The sequence below is a fragment of the Phyllostomus hastatus genome, unplaced genomic scaffold, assembly GCF_019186645.2.
Source record: "Phyllostomus hastatus isolate PE091 unplaced genomic scaffold, TTU_PhHast_1.1 phas_contig_148, whole genome shotgun sequence".
In the NCBI taxonomy this organism is placed as follows: domain Eukaryota; kingdom Metazoa; phylum Chordata; class Mammalia; order Chiroptera; family Phyllostomidae; genus Phyllostomus; species Phyllostomus hastatus.
In genome coordinates this window covers 23,856,917-23,880,502 of record NW_025333607.1, presented here as the reverse complement: position 1 = coordinate 23,880,502, position 23,586 = coordinate 23,856,917, and the positions used below count along the sequence as shown (strand labels likewise).

Genomic DNA, 23,586 nt, shown 5'->3' with positions numbered 1-23,586 from the left:
CCAGACCCAGAGGCGCAGGGCTCCCACGCCCCACAGCCAGGCCGGGGAAGGCTCGGCGGGGGGCAAGTGGGATGGTGGGCAGGCGAGGGCCGCTCTGAGGTGCTCCAGCGGCGGGCAGACGGGGTCTAGTCATCCGGCCTCTCCTCCGGGGGGTCCTCGTCCTTGGGGGGGGCCGGCTGGCCGCAGAAATGGTCGTTCCAGATCTTGAGGAAGGTGACCCGGAACTTCTGGATGCGGAAGGCGTAGACGATGGGGTTCATGGCCGAGTTGCCGTGCGTGAGGAAGATGGCGATGTAGATGAGGAGGCTGGGCTTGCGGCAGGAGGGGCAGAAGAGGGTGATGCAGTTCAGGATGTGCAGGGGCAGCCAGCTCAGGGCGAAGAGCAGCAGGATGAGGGCCAGTGACTTGGCGATGCGCAGCTCCTTCCCGTAGTACTTCTGCGGGTCGCCGGCGGAGGCCGACACCTTCTTGCTGAGCTGCCGGCGGATCAGGTAGAAGACCTCCAGGTAGATGAGGACCATGAGCAGCAGCGGGGGCAGCACCCAGACGAAGAAGTTGAAGTAGACCATGTACTCCATGCTGATGACCTTCTCGAACTCACACTTGATCACGGGCTCGCCCACGCTGCCGTTGGCCTCCCAGGCCCGCTGCACCGCGCGCAGGTTGTTCCAGCCAAACATGGGCGTCAGGCCCACCACGAGGGAGAGCAGCCAGCAGCCGGCGATGGCCACCGCCGCCCTGCGGGGCGTCACCACCGTCTTGTACCTGGGGGTGGGGGGGGACAGAGTGTGAGCACCTGCGAGGCTGACCCAGCCCCACGGGAGGCCCTGCCCGCTGGGGCCCAGGCTGCAGGGGTGCGTGTCTGTGGCGAGAGACAGCACACGACTCCGGGGCCTAAGATTAAAGGCAGCTCGGCTCACCTCTCCTGGGGAATGGAGAAAACCCTAACAGAAAGCAGAGGACGCCCCTTAGGGGTTTTAATGAAGTTACCGAGGTGGGAGTCTCTCGGGCCTGTTACCCCCACCCCTGCAATCGCATCACTGTTGCACGACAGCCCTCGCTGCGGGGAGGAGCGCTGGCACATGAGGAAATGGAGGTTCCGAGCGGCCGTGTGAGCTGCCAGGGCCACGCGGAGGGAGGCCGTGTGGCCCCGTGCTCCCCAGCACATCCACACGGGCCCCCCAGCTGCTGGCCCACAGACCACCTTCCCCTCCACCGAGGCGGCTCTCGGGAAGCACTGCAACCTCCTCCAGGCTCCGTCCACTCTCCCAGATACCCACCCCCCCATCGCCTGCCGCCTCCTCTCCCCTCCTCCCCTCCTGGCCACTGCCCAGGGCTCCTCTCCTGAGGGCAGGATCTCAGGAACCGGCTCCGCACACCCAGGCGACTTGGGAGTTGTTCTCCGGAAAGAGGCTCTGGATGCCCCCCGAGTCCCCACCCCATGTGGGGCCCCCTCGGCCAGCGGACGCCGCCGTGAGCCGTGGGTCCCAGGCCCACCCTCTGCAGGGGGAGATATGGACGCCCTGTGAGGCTCACATTCCAGGAGAAGGCTCGGACGACACTGAAGAAGGGACGTAACTGCAGGTTGTCCCGTGTCCTTGGAAGGAAATGCAAGGGCGGTGCCCACGGACAGGGCTGCTGGGCTTTCCAGGCCGTGACGCACAGACGGCGGCGGAAGCCCCAGGTGACGGGAAAACCGGTGAGGCGCCCACGGCCGGTGATGGCCCCGCGCCCCACAGAGGGCTCAGTCTCGCTCAGTGTCCCTGCTTCCCGCTATGCAAACCCTGCCAGCAGCCAGCGCACACTCAGGCCACACTCAGGCCTCCGCCGAGGAGCTGCTCGGCCCAGCAGCCTCGGCCACGGGTCACTGTTTCCCAGCACCCCTCACAGACGGAGGGGCGGGCGCCCCACTGAGCCGGCACGCAGCTGCCGAGACCTGAGGGTGGGAGGGGCCTCCCTCCAGCTGCAGTTCCTGCCCCGTGCCCGCGGCTTTGTCCTTCCCAGCAACGGCCCCTAGGTTCCTCTCCTCCCGGAGGCCTTCCCATCCACCGGCGCCCGCTGTCCTGAGAAGGCTTCTCCGGAACGGAAGGGGCACCGTGGGGGTGGGAGAGGTCAGGTCCCTTCCCTGCCCCACGAGCAAGGCAGGTGAGCTGGATGGGGCCTCGGGAACCTCATATCCAGTTTCCCCCCCTTTCCAGTGAGGGCACTGAGGAGCCCAGTGGTTCCCGCACCCGTGGCGTGGGCTGCCCACCCCTCCCCTGTGCGCCTCCCTGAGGTTCTTTTCATCCGGACCCTCGTTTGCTGCTGTGACTGAAGCCCAGTCCCTCCCGCCGAGTCCTGGAGGGAGAGCCAGCTCACATACTGTAACCAGAGACTGGATCACGTCTCCGACTCGGGGAGGACCAGGTGACACGTGGCCACCTGTGCCTGGGCCCCTGAGAGGTTCCGGCCCAGGAAACCTCGGGGTGTCCGCATGCTCCGGCAAACACCAGGCTCGGGGCTTGTTACCGGTGCCCCAGGGCTCCGCAGTGTCCCAGCCGTGCGTCTAGGGCCAGACCCCAGGAGCCAGGCCACTCCACGAGGGAGGGGAGCCGAGGGGCTGGGGCCCCAGGGCGGCCTCGGCTGCAGGTCCATGTCCCATCCACTGCTCACAGCCCTCTCACATCCGCGCCTTGGGGGCCCGTAACGGGCTGTGAGGAGCCCAGCTCCAAGGTTACAGACTCCAGGCCCGACAGTGGGCCAGTGGGCCAGCCCGTGCCCAGGGCTCCCGGCCCCAGACCAGCTCTCCCTCGGGGCGGCAGGCTCACTGTGGGGCGTCTGGACACGAGTGGCTGGGAACGTCCGTCTCCTGCAGGCTCTGAAACAAGACCATCTGGACCCGGTTCAGACGTGGGGGCGATGGTGACACCCAGCGAGAGGAGTGGGTGCCGACAGCGTCCCAGGCGGGAGGAGGTGGCGACTTGCAGCTGGGAGGTGCCCCTCCCTCCTCCCGTCCTGCCCGACTTCCTGGAGCCCCTGGGTCACGGCGTCCCTGGGGCTCCTCCAGGCTGGGTCCCAGCAGACCCTGCAGCTCAGGGTATCAGCTCCCATCTGTTTTTCTTGCTATTTTCTCCGCGGTGGGAAAGGCTGGACACAGGACCTTGGCTGAGGTGGGGCAGGCTGTGGCAAGACGGGCCGGGCAGAAGCCCACCTTGTCCTCACGCCCAAGAACACTGGACGCTGGGCATCCTGGGTGCACGTGGGGTGGGGCGTGTTGAGTGAGCCTCCCACACTTGGGGTGTCCCTCCCGAATGGGGCACAAGCCCTCACCACCTCCGAGGCTGCACTGGGAACGAGCCAGTGAGGCGGCTGCCCTCAGGAGGGAGTGGTCTCAGGCTGACGTGGGTGGGGCCGGGGGGGGGGCAGCCAAATGCAGGCAGTGACGCTGCAAGGGGGAAGCCCCTTAAGGACACCACTGAAGGGACCAGGGGCACCCCACCTCCAGCACCTGCCCCCCGCAGGGGGGGGCTAAGGCCCGCCCACCACTGGAGAGACAGCCCTTTGCGCGTGGTGCTGCCCCTCAGTGTGCAAAGGTAACACAGCTCCAAAGGCATCAAGCAACCCTTAGTCAGTGTCTTCCGCAGGTGAGACAGTGGCGACGTGGTGGCATGGGGTGTCGGGGGCAGTGGGGGGCACAGACTGTCCGGGGCAGAGGCAGAGGCTGAAGAAAAGATGGGCGGGGTCCCTGCTCCCGCCTGGCGGGACAGGCGGGTGTTTGAGTGCTGCCTGGCGCCGGAGCGCGCGCACACACGCCTGTTCAGAGGTGCGGGCGAGGGAGGAAGGCTGCAAACCCTGGGTCTGAGTCGGGCCAGGAGAGGGCGCTCTGGGGGCTAAGGGAGGGGCCGAAGAGTCACAGTCAGCGGATGGACACAGCAAGTGAAAAGTCTATTCCGTGACAAACTGAGGTGACGCAGTGGAGCACTGACGGCCCCCACGTGAGGACGGAGAGGCGGCAGGTGCTCGGTCGGAGAGGGTCCGTGCGCAGGCGGAGCCAGAACCCGGCGGGGGGGGGGCGGGGGGCCCGCCGCTGAGTCAAGCTGCGGGTCCCTGCGCGGGTCCTGCCGCCTAAGGCTGCTCCGTGCCCCCAGGCCACCAGCGGCTCCAGCGGGTCCCGGCACTGCGGCCGGGGCCCCGTGCTGCCCCCGCGCGGTGCGAGACCCGCGGAGGCTTCGGCCGGACGGACGCAGCCCCCAGGCCCCGCCCCACTGCACTCTTGCGGCCTGCAGCCCAGAGAAGCTGGGTCTCCGTCTCGGGCCAGGTCCCAGCAGGGGCCGTGAGCGCCCGCCGGAGCTCCGCATCTGTCCTTCGCCCGTGAATAGGCCCCTTTCATGGATGAGGTCACTTCCAGTCGGGGCCGCCGGGCACAGAGCGGAGGCCTCTCCCTGCCTGCCGCCTCCAGGCTCACTCGGAGGACTCAGGCTGCAGCCTCCTCAGCACAGGAAAGGCCGGGAAGGCCAGCGGGTGCCCCGCGGGCCGAGGGACCTGGGCAGGAAGGCGCATCGGGGGCGGACAGGGGCCTGGGCCCTGAAGCCCCGCTCTGCCTCACTGGGGCGCTGAGCCCTCGTGGGGGCCTTTCCCGAGTCAACTGGGTCCCCGGGAGGCCCTGCAGTGCCAGAGGGAGGGGCCAGGGGCCAGGGTACCTCCTCCCCCATCACCGACGCCCATGGGTGTCGGGCAGGAGCCCTGTCTCCTCCTTGGCTCCACCACCCACAGACAGGCCCCCACAGCCCAGTGGCGGCCAGCCCTGGGCCCGCCAGCCCAGGGTGGGGGTCGCTGGCCGTGGTTGCTGATCTCTGGGTGACCCCCCTCTCCCGAGCGGCACCTCCAGCGCTTCATCCCCTGGGTGCCCGGGTTCTGGCAGGAAAGGCCGTCCAGGCTGTCAGCCCCTCGCTGACGTCCCCGCTCCTGGTCAGCCCCCAGGGGCTCGGGAGCAGCACCGCAGAGGGAGGAATGCAGCCTGGCTGTCACTCGGAGAGCACGGACCGGCCTCTTAACACACGCGTGTCGACCCGGAAGGAGACAGGCAGACGCCCTACAGTGGGCTGCAGGCAGCGTGGCGGAGCATCCAACCCACGGCTGGCACCCGGGTACGGTCCCCAAGCCAGGCGTCCACGTCCCTGTCACGGGCTCCTCGCTCAGGCCCTGGCCCAGGACTGGGCGGGGGCGCCAGAGGGCTCAGCACCCTCTGTGGTCACGTGGCCGGGATGGCTGAACCCCTTTCCCACGGGGCTGAGGAGGGCATTTCACGGCTGCGGTCCCCTCCTTCCTGCCTCCTTTCTCAGCCACTTGTAACTGGAAACTTGGATGCCAAGACCGGGGAAGTAAGGTTTTCAGACCATTAAACTGCTTCCTGCAGAGAAAGTCTTCCTCCCAGAGGAGAACAGGAAACCAGATACAATCACTCCAGGGGCCAGAGATGTAACAGTAACTTTACCCAGAGGAGTCTGGATGAAGGGCCAGGTGGGGCACGGGAGGCCAGGACGTCTGGGTCTTAATGACCCTGCTTTGAATCTTGCTGCTTTGGGGCCTGTGGCATCGCCCACCAGCTGGGACTGTCATGCCCCGTGTCCCCAAAGGGGACGTCTGGGCCCCGGGCCAGCCTGCAGAGCTGCCAGCGGAGGAGGGACCCTGAACTCTGAGAGAAAGGACCCAAGTGAGTCCATGGGGCTATTAGCATTAGGAGCATCGGAAATTGCTGCTGGTGACTCTGAGGACCCTCCCCGCCTCCGGAGGAGCCAGCAGGAGAGGCAGGGCCCTGCCCTGAGGCAGCAGCGGTCAGCTGGGCCACCGGCCAAGGCCAAACCCCATGCTCCCAGGCCCCACAGGTCCTGACCTCACGGGCTCTGCGTTCAGGCCCTGTGCTCTCCCACTCCCACAGACGGGTGCTCCCCACTCCCACGGATGGGTGCTCCCCACTCTCACAGAGCACCCCACTCTCACAGACGGGGTGCTCTCCTACTCTCACAGACGGGGTGCTCCCCACTCCCACAGACGGGTGCTCCCCACTCTCACAGAGCGGGAGAGCACACCGGACTGCTCAGAGGCTCTGACCCTGGGGTGTCCACAGGGAATGGGTGCTGGAAGGTGTTCTCCAGATCTAGGGAGGGAATTTGTCCCAGTCCCCACCCTTTTCCTGAGAGTCCAGACAGGTGGAAATGTCCCACCCCGAAGACAGGAGGCCCAGGAACCATGCTGGGAAGCAGTGCCCTGGGCGACTTTAAGGTGCAGCTACCTCCTCGCCACCCCAGGGGCAGCCAGCTCTGCCTCCCAAGAGCAGGTGCAGCCCCCACAGCCCGGTGGCCGAGGGTCCTCAAGGAAGAGGGCGCCTGACCCAAACGGTCAGCTCCAGAAAGTGTCCCCCGACCTCAGCATTCCTGCCACTTCCTGCGCCAAACGCTGACTCTGCAGCTGCAGGGCCCCACCCGCTGCGGGTGACTTTCCGGCTCACCGGGTGGGATGGAAAAAGCCACCGTGTCTGTGCCAGAGTTCAGTGACCTGTGAGCGGCCGCACAGCGAGGCCTCCCTGGGGCAGCCGCCCGGTCAGGGGAGGTGACATTCCTTCTCCGGCGAAGCGGAGAGACCTGACGTGGCGGGAACTGGAGCAGACTGTGGCCACTTGCAAGAGGTGGCTGAGGGCCCCACAGCCTGGACACTGAGTGTCCTCACCTCACTGCGCCCGGCTGCAGGGTGCAGACAGGGACCTGCACGGCCCAGCGGGGGGGCCTGAGGGGAAGCAGCCACGTTAGGGCCCCTCGGAGCAGCGGTCGGCCTCACTACCTCGCCGTGCAGGTGTCAGGAGCCCGGGTCCGGTCTGGGCACCTGGATCCTCGGCAGGAGGACGTGGGGCTGAGTGAGGGTGCCCACGTGCCTCAGTGCCCCTCTCCTAGACCTGCTGGGCACACGCAGAAGGGAGGCAGGAACAGGAGGACTTCGGGGGGCAGGGGCCCCAAAGCACATCAGCTCCCGGAGGGGGCCCCCCACTAAAGATGTCACACTCCGGCCACTCGCCCGAGGTGGCAGAGTGGGGCGGGGTGGGGGGTGGGCGCACCAGGGAATGGAAGGAGAATCACATATTCGTTGAGTGAGTGGAGTGCTGAGGAGTCAGGTCTGAGTTCAGACTGTGGCCCCACCAGCTCGTCGCCTTCAGCAGGTCACAGTTCCTTGCTTTGGGTCTTGCCCTCAGCACAGCGGGACAAGGCGACTGGCATGGAAGCCATGTGGCCCAGAGGCTGGCGCAGGGACTGAGCTGGGCCCCTGCCAGGTGCCCGTTGCTTCCCCCACCCAAAGGCACCCCTGAGTGCCCTGGAAAGTCCAGTCCGTCCTGTGGAGATGCAGCAGGCTGCAGGGACAAAAAGTGTCTTGTTTTGATGCGGGAGGCTGTTCACGTGGCTTCAGCGTCTACTTTGTAGCAAGCTCAGCCTTGGGACAGAACCAGTCTGTGTTCCCTGACCCCTCTGACTAGCAGGGGGTGGAGTGGAATGGGTGGGGATGGGATCGGGCAGGCACAGCCCCTCACCTGGCTCCCTCTGGGGCACACAGGGTGTGCAGGGGAATACAGACAGGTGCCCAGACCCTTTCCCCCCGACCCTCTGAGCATCTCCTGGCCGCTCTGGAGCCAAGGGCGACTCAGCCTCTGCCTGAAGGGCCATCCCCGCCGGAGAGACTCGTGTAGCCGGGCGCCCAGTTTGCAGACCTCCCCTGGCCTCAGGGCAACGCTCTCCCCAGGCTTGGGTTCTTCTCCTCTGCCCCCACCCCCCCCAGCCTGAGCCCTCGAGGCCTCCCAGAGCTCAGGCAGCCGGCCCTCTGGAACAGAGGCGGGGGGGGCGGGGTGCGGGGCAGAGAGGACAGGAGGGGCTCCCCACCTCGGACACTTTCCCGGAGGAAGAACACACGCCCACCCGGGGGCCTCTTTCTCTCCACCGCAGGCACTTTTATGTCGGCAAGGACTCCCGAGGGCCCCACTTCGTGGCTCCTGCTACATCGGCACAGGGGAGGGGCCACGGCAGGAAGAAGCCCAGCACAGAGCTGCTTCCCACCGCCGCTCGGTGGGGTCTCCCTGTGTTCCCTCCCTTCTATCCCCTGAGCGCGCCAGAGCCCAGGGTCCAGGCCCCACCCGGGCAGCAGCCCTTCTCAGCCGGCGGCCCACAGACGAGCCCACTGGCCCTGCGCCCACCCACCCTGCCCCTCCAGTTCCCTAGCCTTTGCCCCAGGGATGAGCCGGGGACAGGAAGGGCCCTGATGCAGTGGGAGGTGGGCAGGCACCAGGCTTTCCCAGGTGGGTGCAGGCATGGAGCGGGGCCCCCTTGGGGGACAATCAGCAAAACTCCGTTTTCCTGCCTGAGCTTTCGACTGCATGTCCCAGAGGGTGGGGACCAAGTCCAGGTCCCGGTGGGCTCCCAGCACCTGCCCCAGTCCCCGGCAGCCAGTCAGCACCCAGCCACGTTTGGGGAAGGAGAGCAGGTTCTCACACTATTCTCAGCTGAAAACAGAGCGCGCGGAAAGAGACCGAGCCCAACGAACAGAAAAGTCACAAACACGAGACATGTTATTTAGCAACATCAATCAGCGGTCAGCTCCAACATGAGAGAACTGGGAGGAGGGAGGGGCTCGGGCTCACGCAGCCCCCTCCGGCCTGCACGAGGGCCTGCGCCCCCTCCCCCGACAGCGGACCGTCTGCAGGAGCCTCGGGCTGCCCCGCAGGGGTCTGACCCCAGCTCCTCCCGCTGCACTGGCGCTCTGCTCACTGCTCTGCTCACTGCCTGCGCAGGGAACAGCCTGTTCTCCTCCGTGGGGTGCGGCCCGCACCCTTGAAACGGAGCAGCAGGGAGCCTGGCGGCCCCCCGGAATGGGGCCTCTGAGGGGTGAGCCATCAAGGTCCTCTCGGCCGGGTCTCCCGCCTCAGCACAGCCCTGCGAGGTGCTCGCGGGCGCCAGGCCCCTGCAGGGACCGCAGGGTGGCGTGGGGGCAGGGGCGGGGAGCTTACTAAATCAGAGCCGTTTTTCCACCCACCACGCACAAAAGCCTGGAAGTGCGCAGAGCTGGAAAAGGAACCGCAGGCTGCTGGCAACAGGGGGCCTTGGGGGCTGAACGAACGAGGCAGGAATGGGTAGAACAGGCCCGGGGAGTGGGGGGGACCCCAAAGTGCCTTCCCTCCCCCCTGAAGTCAACACCCCCTGTGCGGGCCGTGTGGCAGGTCCCACTCCGGGCCCTGGAGCTGCCCCCTGGACGAGGAGTTGGAGCCCAGCACCAGCTCCCAAGCCCCCGAGGGACGGCCGCACCTGTCCCTCCGCTGACCTCTCCCCGCTGTAGCTGCTGCCTGCTTCTCCCAGAGGGGCAGACACAGGCCGGCATTACGGGGACAAGGCCCGACTCGGACTCAGGCTGCTGCCAGCGAATCGGACCCCCTCTCAGAGCCCGTCTCCGCATCTGCGACTCGGGGCCACACCTGCCTCTGTCCCCCAGGCTCCCGGCATCCCCCGGGGGGGCCCCCCCGCTTCCCAGCAGTCTCCTCCCCGTCCTCGGCCCGAGCACCGAGCACCGGGGGCCTGGGGGCTGGCCCAAGGGCATGCAGCTGGTGGCCGACGAGCGGAACTGCACTCCGGGCCAGAAGCCTCCACGCCCCGCTCTGGGGCTCCGGCCGTGAACTCCCCTGTGGCCGAGGGGAACCGAGGGACAGGGCCTCAGGCCTGTCAGCCCAAGCGTCTCAAGGCCCACAGCACTCGGTGCCCGGCTCCAAAGCAGCTGCGGCCCCTCATCTTGGGGGGAGGTGACAGAAGACCCCAGAAGGAGGAAAGTCCCTGCCGGTCCGTGCCGATGCCCCGTCAGGGGGAGCAGCACCCTGGGGAGCAGCGCCCAGCACACACAGAGGGGAGGGCGGCACCGGACGGGAGGCGAAGGGGGCAGAGGTCCCCTCCCACCACTCATAGGGGCCCCGTCGCTGCGCATCACAGACGGAACACCGAGGCCCAGGAAGGTCCAGGGAGCGCCAGAGCCCCAGCAGGGCTGGCCGGTGCGGAGCGGAGGCCGGGCTCTCTGCAGCGCCTCTGCCTGGCAGGGCAGAGAGGGCCTCCCCGGGCCTCTCTCCACCTATCACCTCCGGGGGCCTCAAGGGGTCGTTTCTGCCTCCAGATTTAGCTCCCCTGCCCTTGGGACTGAGGGGACCGTGCAGATGGGCATGTGCAGGCCCTGGGCCCAGAGAGGAAGTGGGCAGGGCCAGCAGGGAGCCACACCGGCCTGCGGCCACAGCGGCCTCAGTCCCTGCTTTCACCCCTCAGCTCGGCCTGTGCTGACCCCTGTCGTCTGCAGAAGCCGGGGCGCCCCGTGACGACAGAGGCCCAGCAAGCAAGCGCGTCACACACAGTGCCCCTCAGGGGTCCGCCCGGCAGCTCTCCAAGCCCCTTTTCCACTTGGGAACTTATTTCCACGTTCCTCGACCTCCCTGCCTCTCAGCACCTTTCTTTGCAAGGTGGACTTGGTGCCAGCCTTGCCGACGTAAGTGGAATTAAATACACTACAAAGGTGACGCTGAAGCCACCACGAGCTGGCTGGCACCCCTCCCCTGCCACAGAGAGGGTCTCCCTTCCTGGGGCCCCTCACGCCAGGCAGCCCCCGCACGCACTGCCAGGCCTGAGGCAGGAAGGGAGGTGCCCTGGCCCTGGGCCCAGAGCAGTGGCAGGCCACGCCCTCACCTGTGCACGGGCCCGGGTGGCAGCCAGCCAGGCCGCAGTTACTTCCCCATGGTCGTGCTCGCCGCACCATCCGTAAAAAAGGAAGCCTCAGGCCGCGGTGGAGGGGCTGGTCGGCTGCCCACCCCAGCCGCACGGAGACAGACAGACACACAGACACACCCACAGCGCTGTCCACCCCTCCTCCTGCCTCCCAGAGGCTGCAGGAGGGGGAAGGCGCACCAGGATGCTGGGGAGAGACGTGTCCGCACCCACAAGTGTCTACAACCCCTGAGGCACACGCTGGCGTTCCCAGCTCACAGGTGAAGAGACAGAGGTCAGAGAGTCTGGCTGAGACTGGGAGACCAGCGTGGCAGCCTGACTCCCCCTGCCCTGGGTCGCTGAGGCCCCCTAGGGAGTCGGGCAGGGACCAGGGACCGAGAGTCCCCTCACCGAGGAGGTGGCTGGTCAAGCGAGCCAGCGGCAGCCCAGGCCTTGGGCTCCAGGCTCTGGTTTCCCAGGCCCAAGCCCCACTTGGCACTGGACGGGTTGGGGGATCCTCGTCCCCCAGCTTCCCACCGACGGGCTCCCGTACCCCTGAGTCTTCTCACAAGTGTTTCCCTTGAAGGTTTCTCTCCCCATCTCGACTGCAGACTGAGTTCACACCCTGGCCACATTCCGAGGGGACGAGGGGGCCTCGAGACTGCCCCCTCCTGGCCGATGCGGCTTCAGCAGTGGAGAGACATGCACTCCTGGGGCTGCCCGTCACTGAGGGTGGGAGCCCAGCACCCGCCGCACGTGGGGCAGGCGTTCTTGCCGGGGTGGAGCCTCCCTCTGCCCACGGGTCACCGAGCCTCACCCTCATGTCCAGCGCCCGAAGGGAGCCCTCCGCAGCTCCTGCAGGTGGGACACAGAGAGGAAGCAGGTCGGCTCCAGGTGTGGGGCACGTCCACCCACAACTGCGCAGGTCTGTGCTCTGCTCCCACACGCCTGCAGGTCCGTGTCAGGCAGTCAGGCCAGCCCTGGGGCAGCTCTGAACTGCAGGCTAGAGACCAGGTCGGGGGTGTTGGGGTGCCTAACCCTCCCCCCAACACCCACAGCCAGCCCACCCCTGAACGACGGTGCTATTCTTGCCTCCTGATCCGATAGCACTGCCTTACCGACAGGTTTTTGCTGTAGGAATTGGAACTGAGCCCGTTTCACAGACGTGGAAACTGAGACCCAGACAGCTAAGTGATTCCCCAAGATCACCCAGCAGTGCTGCAGTCAAGGCTCAGACACGGGTCTTTTCATTCGCCCATCCGGTCCCTCATTGGGCAGTCCTGTCACAGGCAGCAGCTCCATGGCCGATAGCAGGTTGTCTGACCTCTCCGAGCCCCAGCTTCTCGGGAGATGTGGGGGCCAGGGCTATGCCGTACTGTTGACACAAAATGCTGTCAGTGCCTCCTCAGGAGGCTGTGCAAGAGCTTCCACAAGAGAACCCACACCAGCTCCTCGGCACAGTCTTGCAAACTCCAGGGACTCAAGAGGCACGTGCTGCCACTAACGTCTCTTCAGCGACCCCCGGGTCGGCTGTTGGAGACAAAAGTGGAACCGTGCTGGGCAGCATGGACACAGCAAGAATGGGCATGGGCCAGTGAGCAGGTCGGACAAGGGCTGTGTTTCAGGGGAGCACAGGAGCTGCAGGGAAGTGAGGGCAGAACCAGGAAGGCTTCCTGGAGGTGGTGCTGTCTGAGCCGAGTCTTACGGAGTGAGCAGGAACTAGACAGATGAGAGAGGGTGTTTATGGGAGAGGACTCATCCTTCTCTGGACTCCGAGGCCTGGGCGGGAAGAAGACGACGGAGGCAGAGAGAGCACTCCCAGCCTCGGGGGAGGGGCCTGGAGCTGAGCACCGCTGGGGCCCGGCCGGAGGGACCTGGGCCCGTGTGCTGGGAGCGGCGAGCCTGCCCAGGCCTCCTGCCGGGGCCGCTGGGGAACCATCGCCCGTGGGTCTGTGCCCTTGAGGACAGGCCTGGTGTCCCCACAGACACACGCTGACTTGAACACGTGAACGGTGCTCCTGCCTGAGGGGGTGAAGCACGCACAGGAAGGAGCCCCCCTGGGCTGGACTCACGAGGGGCTGGGTGGGAGGAGGGATAGGGGTGAGCAGGCAGAGTCTCACGAAAGATCTGGAAGCCCGGGCCTGTATTTTGTGACTCGTAAGAAGAAGAATGAAGAGCTATAACCCACTACACACACACACGCACATGCACACACGCACACACACGCACGCACACATACAGTCCACAGGTGTCAATGTGTGAATACCACCCCACACGCCTGCCCCACGAAGCCATGTGGCCCCCTGCCCCGATAAGCAGCTGCGCTCTCACGCCCCTCGCTGACCTGCTGGCTCAGTGCAGACTGTCAGCCCCGGGGCCTGACCCGGGGCCTGACCTGGGGGGCACTCCGAGGGGTGTCTGCTGCGCCACTGCCTTCAAGGTGGCCCCGGAGCCTGGAATGGGGGTTCCTGCAGAGGGTGGGCCCCTCAGTCTGCTGGGCTCAGTGATTCCCCAGACACACTGCACATTCTCCTCCCCGGAGGGAGGGAAGGAGGGACTCTGGAGCCTGACAGGGGCCCTCGGGAGACACGGAGGACCCGGAGGAGCTGTTCCCAGCCTTCCCTCCTAGAAGCGGGAGCCTGTGGGGACGTCGGGAGGCTGGGGCACTCCCCCCACCCCTGGGACCTGCCAGGTGAGCTGGGATGAGACCTTTTACCTGCCTGTGCCCAGCCCCTCCCCACCCCCCATCTCCTGGGAGTGTTTTAATGGAATAGCCCTTCCTTCGCCAGGGCCTGCCTTCGGCCCGTGGGGGGCCACGGAATATCCGAGGGGCTTCTTCCCAGCCGGGCCACCCCACCTCCCCCGTGGGGGCTTCCCTCCGCCTGAGCCTCTCTCCCGCCCCTCTCCCGGACGACACCGCCCCAGCCAGCTGCTGAGGGCGGCTGGGGTGCGAGGCCCAGACGGGAGAGAACCGCCCCAGCCCTCAAGAGCTCGCAGCTGGCTTTGACGCAGACCCGAGCACGGTGGACGGCAGAGGCCAGTGGACACCGCGCTGCGAGCGTCAACCAAGCTCCGGGAAATCCGACCCAGCGACAGCGCCCGTTCCCTGAGTGCCCCGCATTTGCCAGGCCCTCCGTCCCGTCTGCAGGCCTTGTGATGACGTGGAGGAAGCGTGAAGAGGCGTGTGCTCACGCCCGTCCTTCCACAGCGTGTCCCTGTGACCAGGGGAGGGCGGCGCCCCTCACCGGAAAGGGGGTCACTGGAAGCGCCGAGGGCACAGGGGCATCCTTCAAACGGGCCTTCCCCTCTCCTGCCCCAGGAGGGTGCTGCCCGCTGACTCCCTGGTCCAGCTGGGCGGCTGTGGCCTGAGCCCTTGGTTCCACTGGGAGAGAAACTAGGCTGCCAGTCGGCTCTGGCCGTGCCAGGGGTGGGGGAGGGGCGGGGGGGCTGGGACGTGGATGCAGTGCTTCTGAGAGCGTCCAGGTCAACCCCCGCCCCGCCCTGATGCCCTGCCAAGCACACTCGCTCCAGGAGCTAAAGGGGACCGTGGCAGGTCGGGCCAGCTGGGGCCTCCTGCAGTTGCCAGCACCCCATGCCCACCAGCTCTGCCCCCCGGGGCTGCGCTGGGCACATCATGACTGCCAGTGGCCTGGGTGACCACCCTCCCTGCTGCCTTAGCGGACACTTGCCACTCAGTGCCCAGCAGCTGTGACAGGCCCCTGCTGTGCCGGGGGGCCAGCGAGAGGGCCACCCCGGGGGATCTGCCGTCACCTCCACTGCAGCGTCCCTGAGGATCTGGGTCAGCCCGCCACCCTCCCTCGCCGCCCCCACCTCCAGGCAGGGCAGCACCATCCACCCCGTGGCTTCAGCCACAAACCGCAGAGTCACAGCCGACTCCTTCTCCACTTCGCACATCCGCTCCAGCACCACCCCCGCGCCCCCGCCCCCCCCGCCCCAGCCCTGAGGCCGACAGGCCGCAATCTCTCTGGTCCTCTCCACAACCCACCCCACCCGCCCACGCCGCTGCAGCCTGCCCTGCCCCCACCCACCCTGCACCCAGCAGGCCGGACCATCCTGCGTCCACGTGGTGGGCGCACCGCCCTTGCACACAGGGCATTCGATTGAGACAGATCGCGCTCTCGTGTACCGCCGGATTTGATTCGCTGATACTTTATTAAGAACTTTCGACCTTTTAAATATGCAATTGGGATTACATCACCCCGCCTAAAGCACTTCTGAGGCTTCTCGGTGCACTTAGACTGAAGTGCAAGTGCTCGCCCGGAGCCACGGGCCCCGGCCTCCCTGGGTCCGGGCGAGCATCCCTCAGACACCAGCCGCCCTGGGGGAGGCCAAGCACAGCCTGACGCAGGAGGTGCCAGGGCGGCGCCCCTCCTGCCCTCTCCTCAGGCTGCAGCGCAGCTCTGCCCTGCCCTGGGGACCGCTCTCGCCCACCAGTCCCCGAGGGCCCAGAGGCGGGGGCCTCGCGCGGGGCCGGGGTCTGGCACCCGGCTCGGTGAGGGAGGGGACTCTCCTGGGGGCTGCAGACACACACGTGTCTCACCTCAGACTCGTCACCCTGAGCTCCAGGCAGGCCCTTCCTGCTGCTCCCGACGCCACCAGACGCCCCAGCTCCAGTCACCGACCCACTCCCACTTCCGGGGAGTGATCTCACGGTCGGGAGCCAGTCCAGACTCCGTGCATCGCTGCCTCCCGCACCCTCGCTCTCCGCCGCCCACCTGCCTTCTGAAGGGGTGCCACCTCCCAGCACCAGCGCCACACACTCTGCCTCCTGCCGTGAGCCGAGCGCCACGGCCCTCTGGACCGGCCCTCTGGGCCCCCGCCTGCCCCTCTCCGGGACGGCCCTCCGGAGAGCCCCTCCCCCGCTCCACACGGGGCCGAGTCTCAGTGGGCGCATGGACCAACGGCACCGCATCTGAGAGGACAGCGCGGCCGAGCAGGCCCGTCCCCTGCCCTGCTCGCAGCATCACCCCCCAGGCCCCTCAGGGGGCGCCCGTGCCGGCTGCCACCGACCCGCTCTGCACACCGGGCCTCTCGGGCACCACGTCCGGGGCCCGGGGGTCCCCTCCACGTGTCTGGATCTCCTCCCCTCTCCGTGCTGGTGCCTGCTCTCCCCCCTGCCCCCAGGGCTCGGTCCTCGCTCCTCCTCTCCACCGTGGGCACTTGTCCTGCCAGTGGCTCCCCGCCCCCACCCGGCCTCCCACCCGAAGTCCACCCGTGGACACCCAGCCGCCTGCTCAGCCTCACGCGCGGCCCAGGCCCAGTGAGTCCGGAAGGGGCCCCGTGTCGCTCCCCCGCCAGCCGCACCCGCAGCCCCACTTCGGGGCCCGGGACGGACAGTGCGGTCGCATTGACTCTTCTGTCTCTCGTGCCCACACCCAACCCACAGGCAAACTCTTGGGCTCTTTCTTCCAAACATGTCAGAACGTACGCAAATCGGCGTTTAAACTGGACACGACGCAGTACATAGAGAAGCGCACACACCACTCCATTTCCTTCAGAAAAGCTCAGCAACGGGCAAAACTGACCTGCAGGCACAAAGACCAGCCTCGCGGTCACCCTCGAGGGCACTGACTAGGGGCGACACCAGGGAGCCTTCCGGGTTGCGGAAACTGTCCTGAACACTGACCTGGGCGGTGGTCACGGGGTCTGTCCATCTGCGAATGCTCGCTGCGCTGTCTGCCTGAGCCTAGGAGGCCGCAGGGGCGACTCACAGCCCGAGGGCCCCTCGTCGCCTCCCATCTCTGCTCCGTGCCCGCGCTGCCCCGGGGCCAGCCAGCAGGGCGCCCACCCCGGCCCTGCAGCCCGGGACGGCGCTCCTCACCCAGAGGCTGAGTGGTGGGATGTCAGGCCTCGTCGGGGAGAGGCAGGCACTGCGCTGAGCCTTCCGGCCCTCCCGTCCTGCCCACCCAGCCCAGAGGGGCCCAGAGCAGAGGAACGCCAGGCTCCCCCTGCTGGGGGGCTGTGGCTCCCATGGGACTGGCCTGGAGCAGTGACCGAGCTGGAGGGCAGATGAGGCTGCGGTGGAGGGAGCTGGGACACCGCCGCCAGGACCTCTCACGGCCAGGGCCTGTGCCGGGTGCAGCCGTGCAGCCGAGGGCGCAGGGTCGGCCCCGGCCTCGCAAACAACGAGGTTTGTGAATGCCATGCTGTGACGGTTGTGATAATTTCTAAGCGTGGTAATAACCCTGATAATCGAAACTGTAGGGAGGGATAAATAAAGCATGATGTTCTCTTACTGAAGAAATGCGGACAGCCAGCCTGCTCGGAGCCGGGCGTGGGAGGACATGGGCGGGTGGGCAGATGTGCTCTGGCCGTCTGGCACTGGCCACGCTCAGAAAGGCCGCCTGCACCATGAGCAATGGGGAAGGAGACACAGATGCACCTGAGCACCTGACAGAGACAGCTCCCCCGGCCCCCTGCTGCGGGGAGGGCGCGGCGAGGGCATTCCTCAGGAAGGCCAGGAATGGCTGAGACTGAAAGATGAGTTCAAACCAAGCTAACACTATACCATCGTCAAACTCCTTACCAACTCGTTCGTGTCGGTCTGGGAGATGCTGGTGACGTCACATGGGGGAAACACACTGGACTCTGAAGCTACAGACGCTCTCGACTGTGCAAGGGTGACCGGTGGCCGAGAGGTGGTGGGCAGACAGGGAGATGAACAGATGCACAGAAAATTGTCCCGGAATGCCAAACATCAACACTCATCTGCACGCGGTGGAGTCACCGGCCATTTTCTCATCTTTACTTCTTCCCAGGCTTTGGACATTTTAAACAATAAACGTGCACTCAGGACTCCACCCTAGGACCCTCGGCCGAGGGCACCTCAGCCTCCACCTGCTTCCCAGGGGCTCAGACCTGGGCAGGCGGCAGCCTGGGAGCCGCCTCCTCGCCAGCCCGGCGAAGCGGCCACTGGGGAACTCATCCACATCACACCTCATCCACCTGCAGCCCCCGGCACCTGGCCCAGCTTGCTCTTCAGCAAAAGCCACCTGAAGGCCACCCCTAATTCAAACAAAGAATGGCCTATCTAATCACCAATCACACTCCCCTCGGCCCAGCGCTGACCTGCTGACTCCGCTCTGTCCCTGGAGGGGTGACTGCTGAGATTCTTCCTGCCTGGCCTCGGCCTTCAGGGTCAGAGGCTAGGGAGCCAGAGTGAGCACTGGGCGCGGGGGAGGACAGACCTTCACCGTGCTGGAACCCTGACCTCTGCTTCCCCTTCTGCAGGGGAGGGGGCTGGACGGCAGGGCTGCTCGCAGTGGCTCCACCCTTGCCCAGGCAAGGGGATGCTTCAGTCCTCTGAAAGCAGAGGCCGGGACCTGAGACCCTGAGGCCACAGACGGTGGCTGGTTGCGGGTGGGCGGGGGTACAAGTACAGACCTCTTTAACTGTCCAGAAAAGCCAAGCTAGTGAGTGGGGAGGGCGGGGGGCTGAAGTCTTCGTGTCTGAGAGGGAACACACCCTCATCTACCAGAATTCTCGTCTGCCTGAGCCGGGTCCAGCAGGCCGGCCTCTGCTCCTGGCTGTGCTTCCCGGTCAGCAGCCCAGCTGGGCAGGCTTCCAGCTGTGGACAGAGGCGAGGCTGCCGGGGCCCCTCTGCCCACTGGGGTGAAGGTGAGGAGGGAGTGGAGGAGCGTGTGGGCCGAGTGGAGGCAGGGGACGCAGGCCCGGGTCAGAGGAGAGAGGCCGCCCCGCCGACAGCCCCCCCACGAGCCCTGCAGCTCCCAGGGCTGGTTCAGGCCACACGTGGGCTCACTGGCCAGGGGCGCCTGGCCTCGATTCACACCCGGCCTCTTCTCCTGACAAGATGTTCGTCTGGGCAAATCGCTGAACCTCCTGGAGCCCTGGACCTCAGTTCACCCAGAAAAGTGCCTGCGGGAAGGGGCTGGCAGTGGTCTCCGCTGGTGACAGGCGACAAGCCCAGAGACACAGCAGCTAAAATCTCAGCCTCGCGCCGTTCTCCACGCCAGGGGCTAAAAACAGCACAGACAGCTTCACCGAGATCTCAGCACAGCGCTGTCCGGGGCAATGGCACGGGAGAGCCTTGGGGCTGACAGGAGCCTTGGAGAGCCGGCCGGGGGCCGGGGACGGGCGCAGCGGTGAATGCCGCAGCATCCAAGGTGACGGGCAGTCAGCGACAGCGCCAGGTTGAAACTCGGGTCGAGCTGACTCCCACACACCCCCCTCCCCTCACCCCACCCCACCCCACCTACCAGGTCTCCTGCCCACAGACAGGGCTTTGCTGCTCAGGGAGTCCTGCCAGCCTCCTCTGCGGGGGCAGCCCCCAGGGGGGTGGGGGGTGCTGAGATGAATGTGGGGGGAGGGGTTCCCAGAAGTGAGAGCTGAGAGGAACGGGGCATCAGTTGCCAAACAAGTGAAGGTGTTATGCAAATGGCATGCAAAGCACATGTAAATGACCACGGGTCATTGATGGATCAACCATTTGAGGCTTTTTCTCTCTTGGTAACTGGATCGCAATGCACGCTGCGAACCTGTCTTCTCCCTGGTCTTCCTGCCAAGTGGAAGGAAGTAAAATTTGTGGTTGACTGACCAAACCGTGCCTCGCTCGGTGAGGGGTCCAGCGGACACGTCAGCAGCGGCAGGGACACACCTGCCGACGCTTGTTCTGGATTCCTCCCTGCTGCCCGGGGCCTCGTTCACCGCTGGCTGGCTCGGAGTGCCGGGGCCCCCGAGCTGAGAGGTGTCCCCCAGACCCAGCAGCCCTGTGACTCCAGGGGGCCCGTGGGGAGTGTGACAGTCAGGGCCTGGAGTGGCCTGCCACCTCAGCCCCTCCTCCACCCAGGAGCCCAGCTTGGGAGCGGGGCCCTCCAGGCCCTGGGGCCTGGGCTGCTGGGGGGCCCGGGAGCAGGGAGGGCCCGGCCACAGCGAGACGGTGAATCAGAGGGTCGGCGTCTGGGAGGCCTGCCTGAGGCTCAACCAGGTGAGCTCTGGACGTCCAGCTAGTTCAGTCCCCGGTAGCTGAGTGCCTGTTGCAGGCCCGACGCCACGCCAGGCTTTCTGTGCCAACGGCAGCACAGACAGGACGCCAGAGCTGTTCCTCAGGCACTGCCGACCAGCCCACGGTGCCTGGACGCCTCCCTGGGAACTCGGGGTGGGGGCATGCGTGGGTGGGGGCCGCACTCGCCTACTTTGGCTTATGTCAACCGTGATGAGACGGCAAATGTGAACCTGCCGCGTGCGGCTCACACACACGTGCCCGACACAGACTACCCACTGTATGTCCTCCCAGGCATCCCAGGGAGAAGGGACGGTGCCCACGTCCCCTTCAGTGGATGAGGTGAATGAGCGAATTTCTGAGGTCACACAGCCAGAAACGCCCCACAGGGCCGGGGACCCAGGCCTGCACGCTCAGCCTCCGTGCCGCCGCTGCCACCCTCAGAAGGCAGCCCAGCCCCACTCCCAGGTGCACAGAGGCCTGTAGCACACAAGCTGACCCTCGGGGCCACAGCTCAGCAGCTGCTGCCACCTCACAGGGCAGGCAGGGCAGGCAGGGCAGGCCCCACCTCCGTCACAGCAGGACCAGGCTCCTGCTCACCCTGACACCCTCTCCAGCCGGAATTCCTAAGCAGCTGCCTGCACCGGCCCGTCTGTGTGAGCCTCCCAAGGTGGCGGCTCTGCGCGTGGTCAGCAGAGGCCCAGCCACCGGAGTGGGCTGCAGCCAGTGTCTCCCGCACGGCCCACCGGATCTGGGACCCAGGGCGGCTCGAGGGCCCCATGGGGCCGAGCGTCCTGGGTGTCCAGGCTGCCTGCCCTGGGAAACCTGGAGGCTCTGCTCCCGACCGCCGTCAGGGGACACCCTGGGTCTGAGTTTTCCCTTTACCTGCTCCCACGGCAGCTTCCTGACAGGAGCATGGTAAGAACAGGAAAAAAGATACATGAGAAAAGCTTCCCAAAGTTGCACAAACTCAGTGCAAACGGGAGAAACATGGGCGGCTGGGCCTGCCCGGGCAAGTTGCCAAGTAAGGCCACAGGCCCCACGTCCCAGATATAGAGGCTGCTGCAGGGACAGCAGGTGCCAGAGCCGGCCGCAGCCCCCAGGCCGCACGGAGGGGCCTCTCGGGGTGTCCCAGCAGGGCCGGCTGGCAGGGCGCCCAGGCCCTGCCTGGTGCTGCGACGGTGCCCTGGGAGCCCTGGGAGCCCTGGGGAAGGAGACCCTGGGGAAGGAGCCCCTGGGCACTAGCTCTCTCAAGGAGACAGTCACCACGAGGCCACCCACCCTGGTGCTGCCTGGACACAGCCTGAGTCCCTGTGTGGTGGCCAGCAAAGACATGCACGGTTTTGTGCCCGAGCAGGATGGTCGAGAGAAGGTGCCGCACTTGCCCCTCCTCCTGCTGCCACAGAGCTGCCGGTGCGGGTGCCGGGCAGATGTACGAGTGTCTGTGGCAGGGCCACCCTGTCTGGCTGGAGGAGCAGCCCTCCGGCTCCTGGTGGGCCACCCTCCACACACGCTCACCGCCCCCTGGCAGCCTGCTGCCCCCTCCACTCCCCCGAGACTGGTGGGCTCTGCTCGTCCTGCCCAGTGCTCACTGGGACTCCTGCTGGCCCCTCCAATCCCTCACTCCAGGCCGGACAGCTGGCTGTGTCCAGAGAACAGCAGCAGCATAGCTCGGGGTCCTGGGCACCGCCAGGCTGGCACTCCCCCAGCCACCCAGCACCCTCCTGCCTCGACGACAGCTCAGCCTGGCACTGCAAAGCAGAGGGCAAGGACAGAGTGCAGACTGGGGCACAATGGCCCAGAGGACATCTGGCTTACGGGGCCCTGTGCTCCACCTGCCAGCCTCCCAGGACGGCCCTCACACCGCCCGGCATGGGCGTGGCCGGCACCTCCCGCTGCAGCTGACTCACCGGAGCGGGATCTTGACGCGAAGGTAGCGGTCCACAGCGATGGCCAGCAGGGCCAGGATGGAGCTCTGAGTGAGGATGAGCACGGGGCAGGCGACCATGAGGCAGGTGTGGAAGTAGGTCTGCGGCCCGATGTTGATGAGGATGGCGAGTGGGATGACCAGAGCCCCCACGGCCACGTCGGCCACGGCCAGCGACGCGATGAAGCAGAAGGTGGCGTCCCGCAGCGCCTGGTTCACCTTCACCGCCCAGATCACCAGCACGTTCCCCGGCACGGAGACCAGGGCGATGAGCACCTCCACGCTGATGTAGGCGGCCTGGAAGCCCGAGACGGAGGGCGGCATGGCAGGCGAGGCGCGTCAGCGGCGCACCTGGGGTCGGGAGGCGCGCGGTGGGAGGTCTGCCCGTCTGAGGGCCAGGGCTGGGGGGCCCCCTCCCTCTGGAGATGAGCCCCACTTGGCACAGCCGGCGCCTGCCTGGGCTGGCAAGACGCCTCTGCCCTTCTCGGCCTAATCTCTGTCCCTCCCCTGTCACCCCTGGAGGTTCCACTCAGCAACTCAAGATAACAGTGCTGGGTCCTCCCCTGGCTTTTTTGTTTTATCAGGTGTGAGGCAGCTCCCCGCACACACCCTACGGGGGTCCCCCATGCCTGCCTCTGCCCACCTAAGCCCACAGAACAGAATACCAGGAGCTCACTAGCCTGCCTGTTGGCCACCAGGGGGTCCCAGAGGCGGTGCCCAAAGTTGGGGACACCTGGTGCCGCCAGGAGCTGCGGGCCGCGCGGGGCAGGGCTGGCTCCGCGCAGCCTTAGCACCGCTCATCGTCCTCCGGCTCCGCCGCAACCCCGGCCTTTCGAGCAATCACATGGTGCGCGGAGGCTGGGCCCCGGACGCTTTTAAAGAGGTAGCGCCCTACTCCGCACCTGGAACGGAGCTGACCGACGCTAGTCTGGGGAACCGAGCCCGGCATCCGCAGTGGCGCGCGGTCCCCTTTCCCCAGCGCGCGCCCACCCACCCTCGCCGCTGAGCGCCAGCCTCCCAGCCGCGCCCGGCGCCCCGCTCCGGCTCTACCGGGGACCCTCGCCCACTCCTGCTTCTAGAAAGGGGCTTTCTAGTCGCCGTTTTCAACCCTCTCCTGCGTCTCCCTGGGGGACCCCTGGGGCGGACGGAAACACAGACCTACCCAAGGTCACCAAAGCTGGCAGAACTCACAGCCACCTGAGCGGGTCCGTCCAAAAGCGCCCCGCCCCAGCCCGACGCCTTCAGTGCCGCCAGTTCGTGGGTGCCCGAGCACCCAGAGCCAGCGAGCCTGGTCCGGGGATGGGGCGGGCGGACTCGCCTCGGGCGCCCCCAGCGCGGGAGCTGAGCTGCACAGGGCTGCGCACACCGGGGGGCGGGGGCGGTGCACCGCAGGCCCTCCCTCCTCGCCCTCCGCCTTCTCCCCGCCCCTACCTACGCTAAACAAAGGGAGGGATTCTGGGTGAGAAAAGCTGGGAAATGGGAGCTTTCCGTAGGGTCCCCGGTGTGAATCCAGCCTCGGGAGTGGACAGAGGTGCAGCCTCCCTGCGTCCACTCTCCCTTCTCGACGCAGGGTGCCCGGGAGGCGACCGCTTCGCCAGCCGCGCAGCACCCCCTCGGGGCTCTTTCTGACTTCCCGCACCCCGCGCCTCCGTCCGAGACCCGCTCTCCTGGCCTCTCCCGCCCGCGCGCGCTCAGGGCCTGGCGTCCTTCCGCACCCGCGCTGCAGGCGCGCTCCCGAGTCGCCGCATCCCTTCCCAGCTCTCAGAACTGCCTGTTGGTGATTTCCATTTCACAGATGGGCGCACCGAGGCTCCGAGAGGACGCCTCGCTCCCCCGATCGGCTCCATCCTGTCCCGCCTCGGGGGCCTCTCTCTGGGTTGCCTCGCACAGCCCGGTCCGCTGGCGGTGTAAAGAGCGAGGCTGGGCGGGGAAGC

General features: G+C 66.8%; 1 protein-coding gene across 4 annotated transcripts; it reads right to left on the bottom strand.

Moving 5' to 3' along the window:
- Nucleotides 1-116: 116 nt before the first annotated feature.
- Nucleotides 117-23,317, bottom strand: ADORA1 (adenosine A1 receptor). Of its 4 annotated transcripts, none has more exons than XM_045860977.1 (3): nucleotides 23,084-23,317; nucleotides 21,636-22,003; nucleotides 117-765 (listed from the first exon to the last, which is right to left on the bottom strand). In XM_045860977.1, the coding sequence occupies exons 2-3, from the start codon at nucleotides 21,974-21,976 to the stop codon at nucleotides 126-128; spliced, it is 981 nt and encodes a 326-aa protein (XP_045716933.1). In that variant the 5' UTR covers nucleotides 21,977-22,003; nucleotides 23,084-23,317; the 3' UTR covers nucleotides 117-125. The 4 variants fall into 4 exon arrangements, with proteins under 4 accessions (XP_045716933.1, XP_045716918.1, XP_045716925.1 ...); XM_045860962.1 differs by lacking the exon at nucleotides 23,084-23,317 and adding an exon at nucleotides 22,815-23,039; XM_045860969.1 differs by lacking the exon at nucleotides 23,084-23,317 and adding an exon at nucleotides 22,318-22,530.
- Nucleotides 23,318-23,586: the final 269 nt, after the last annotated feature.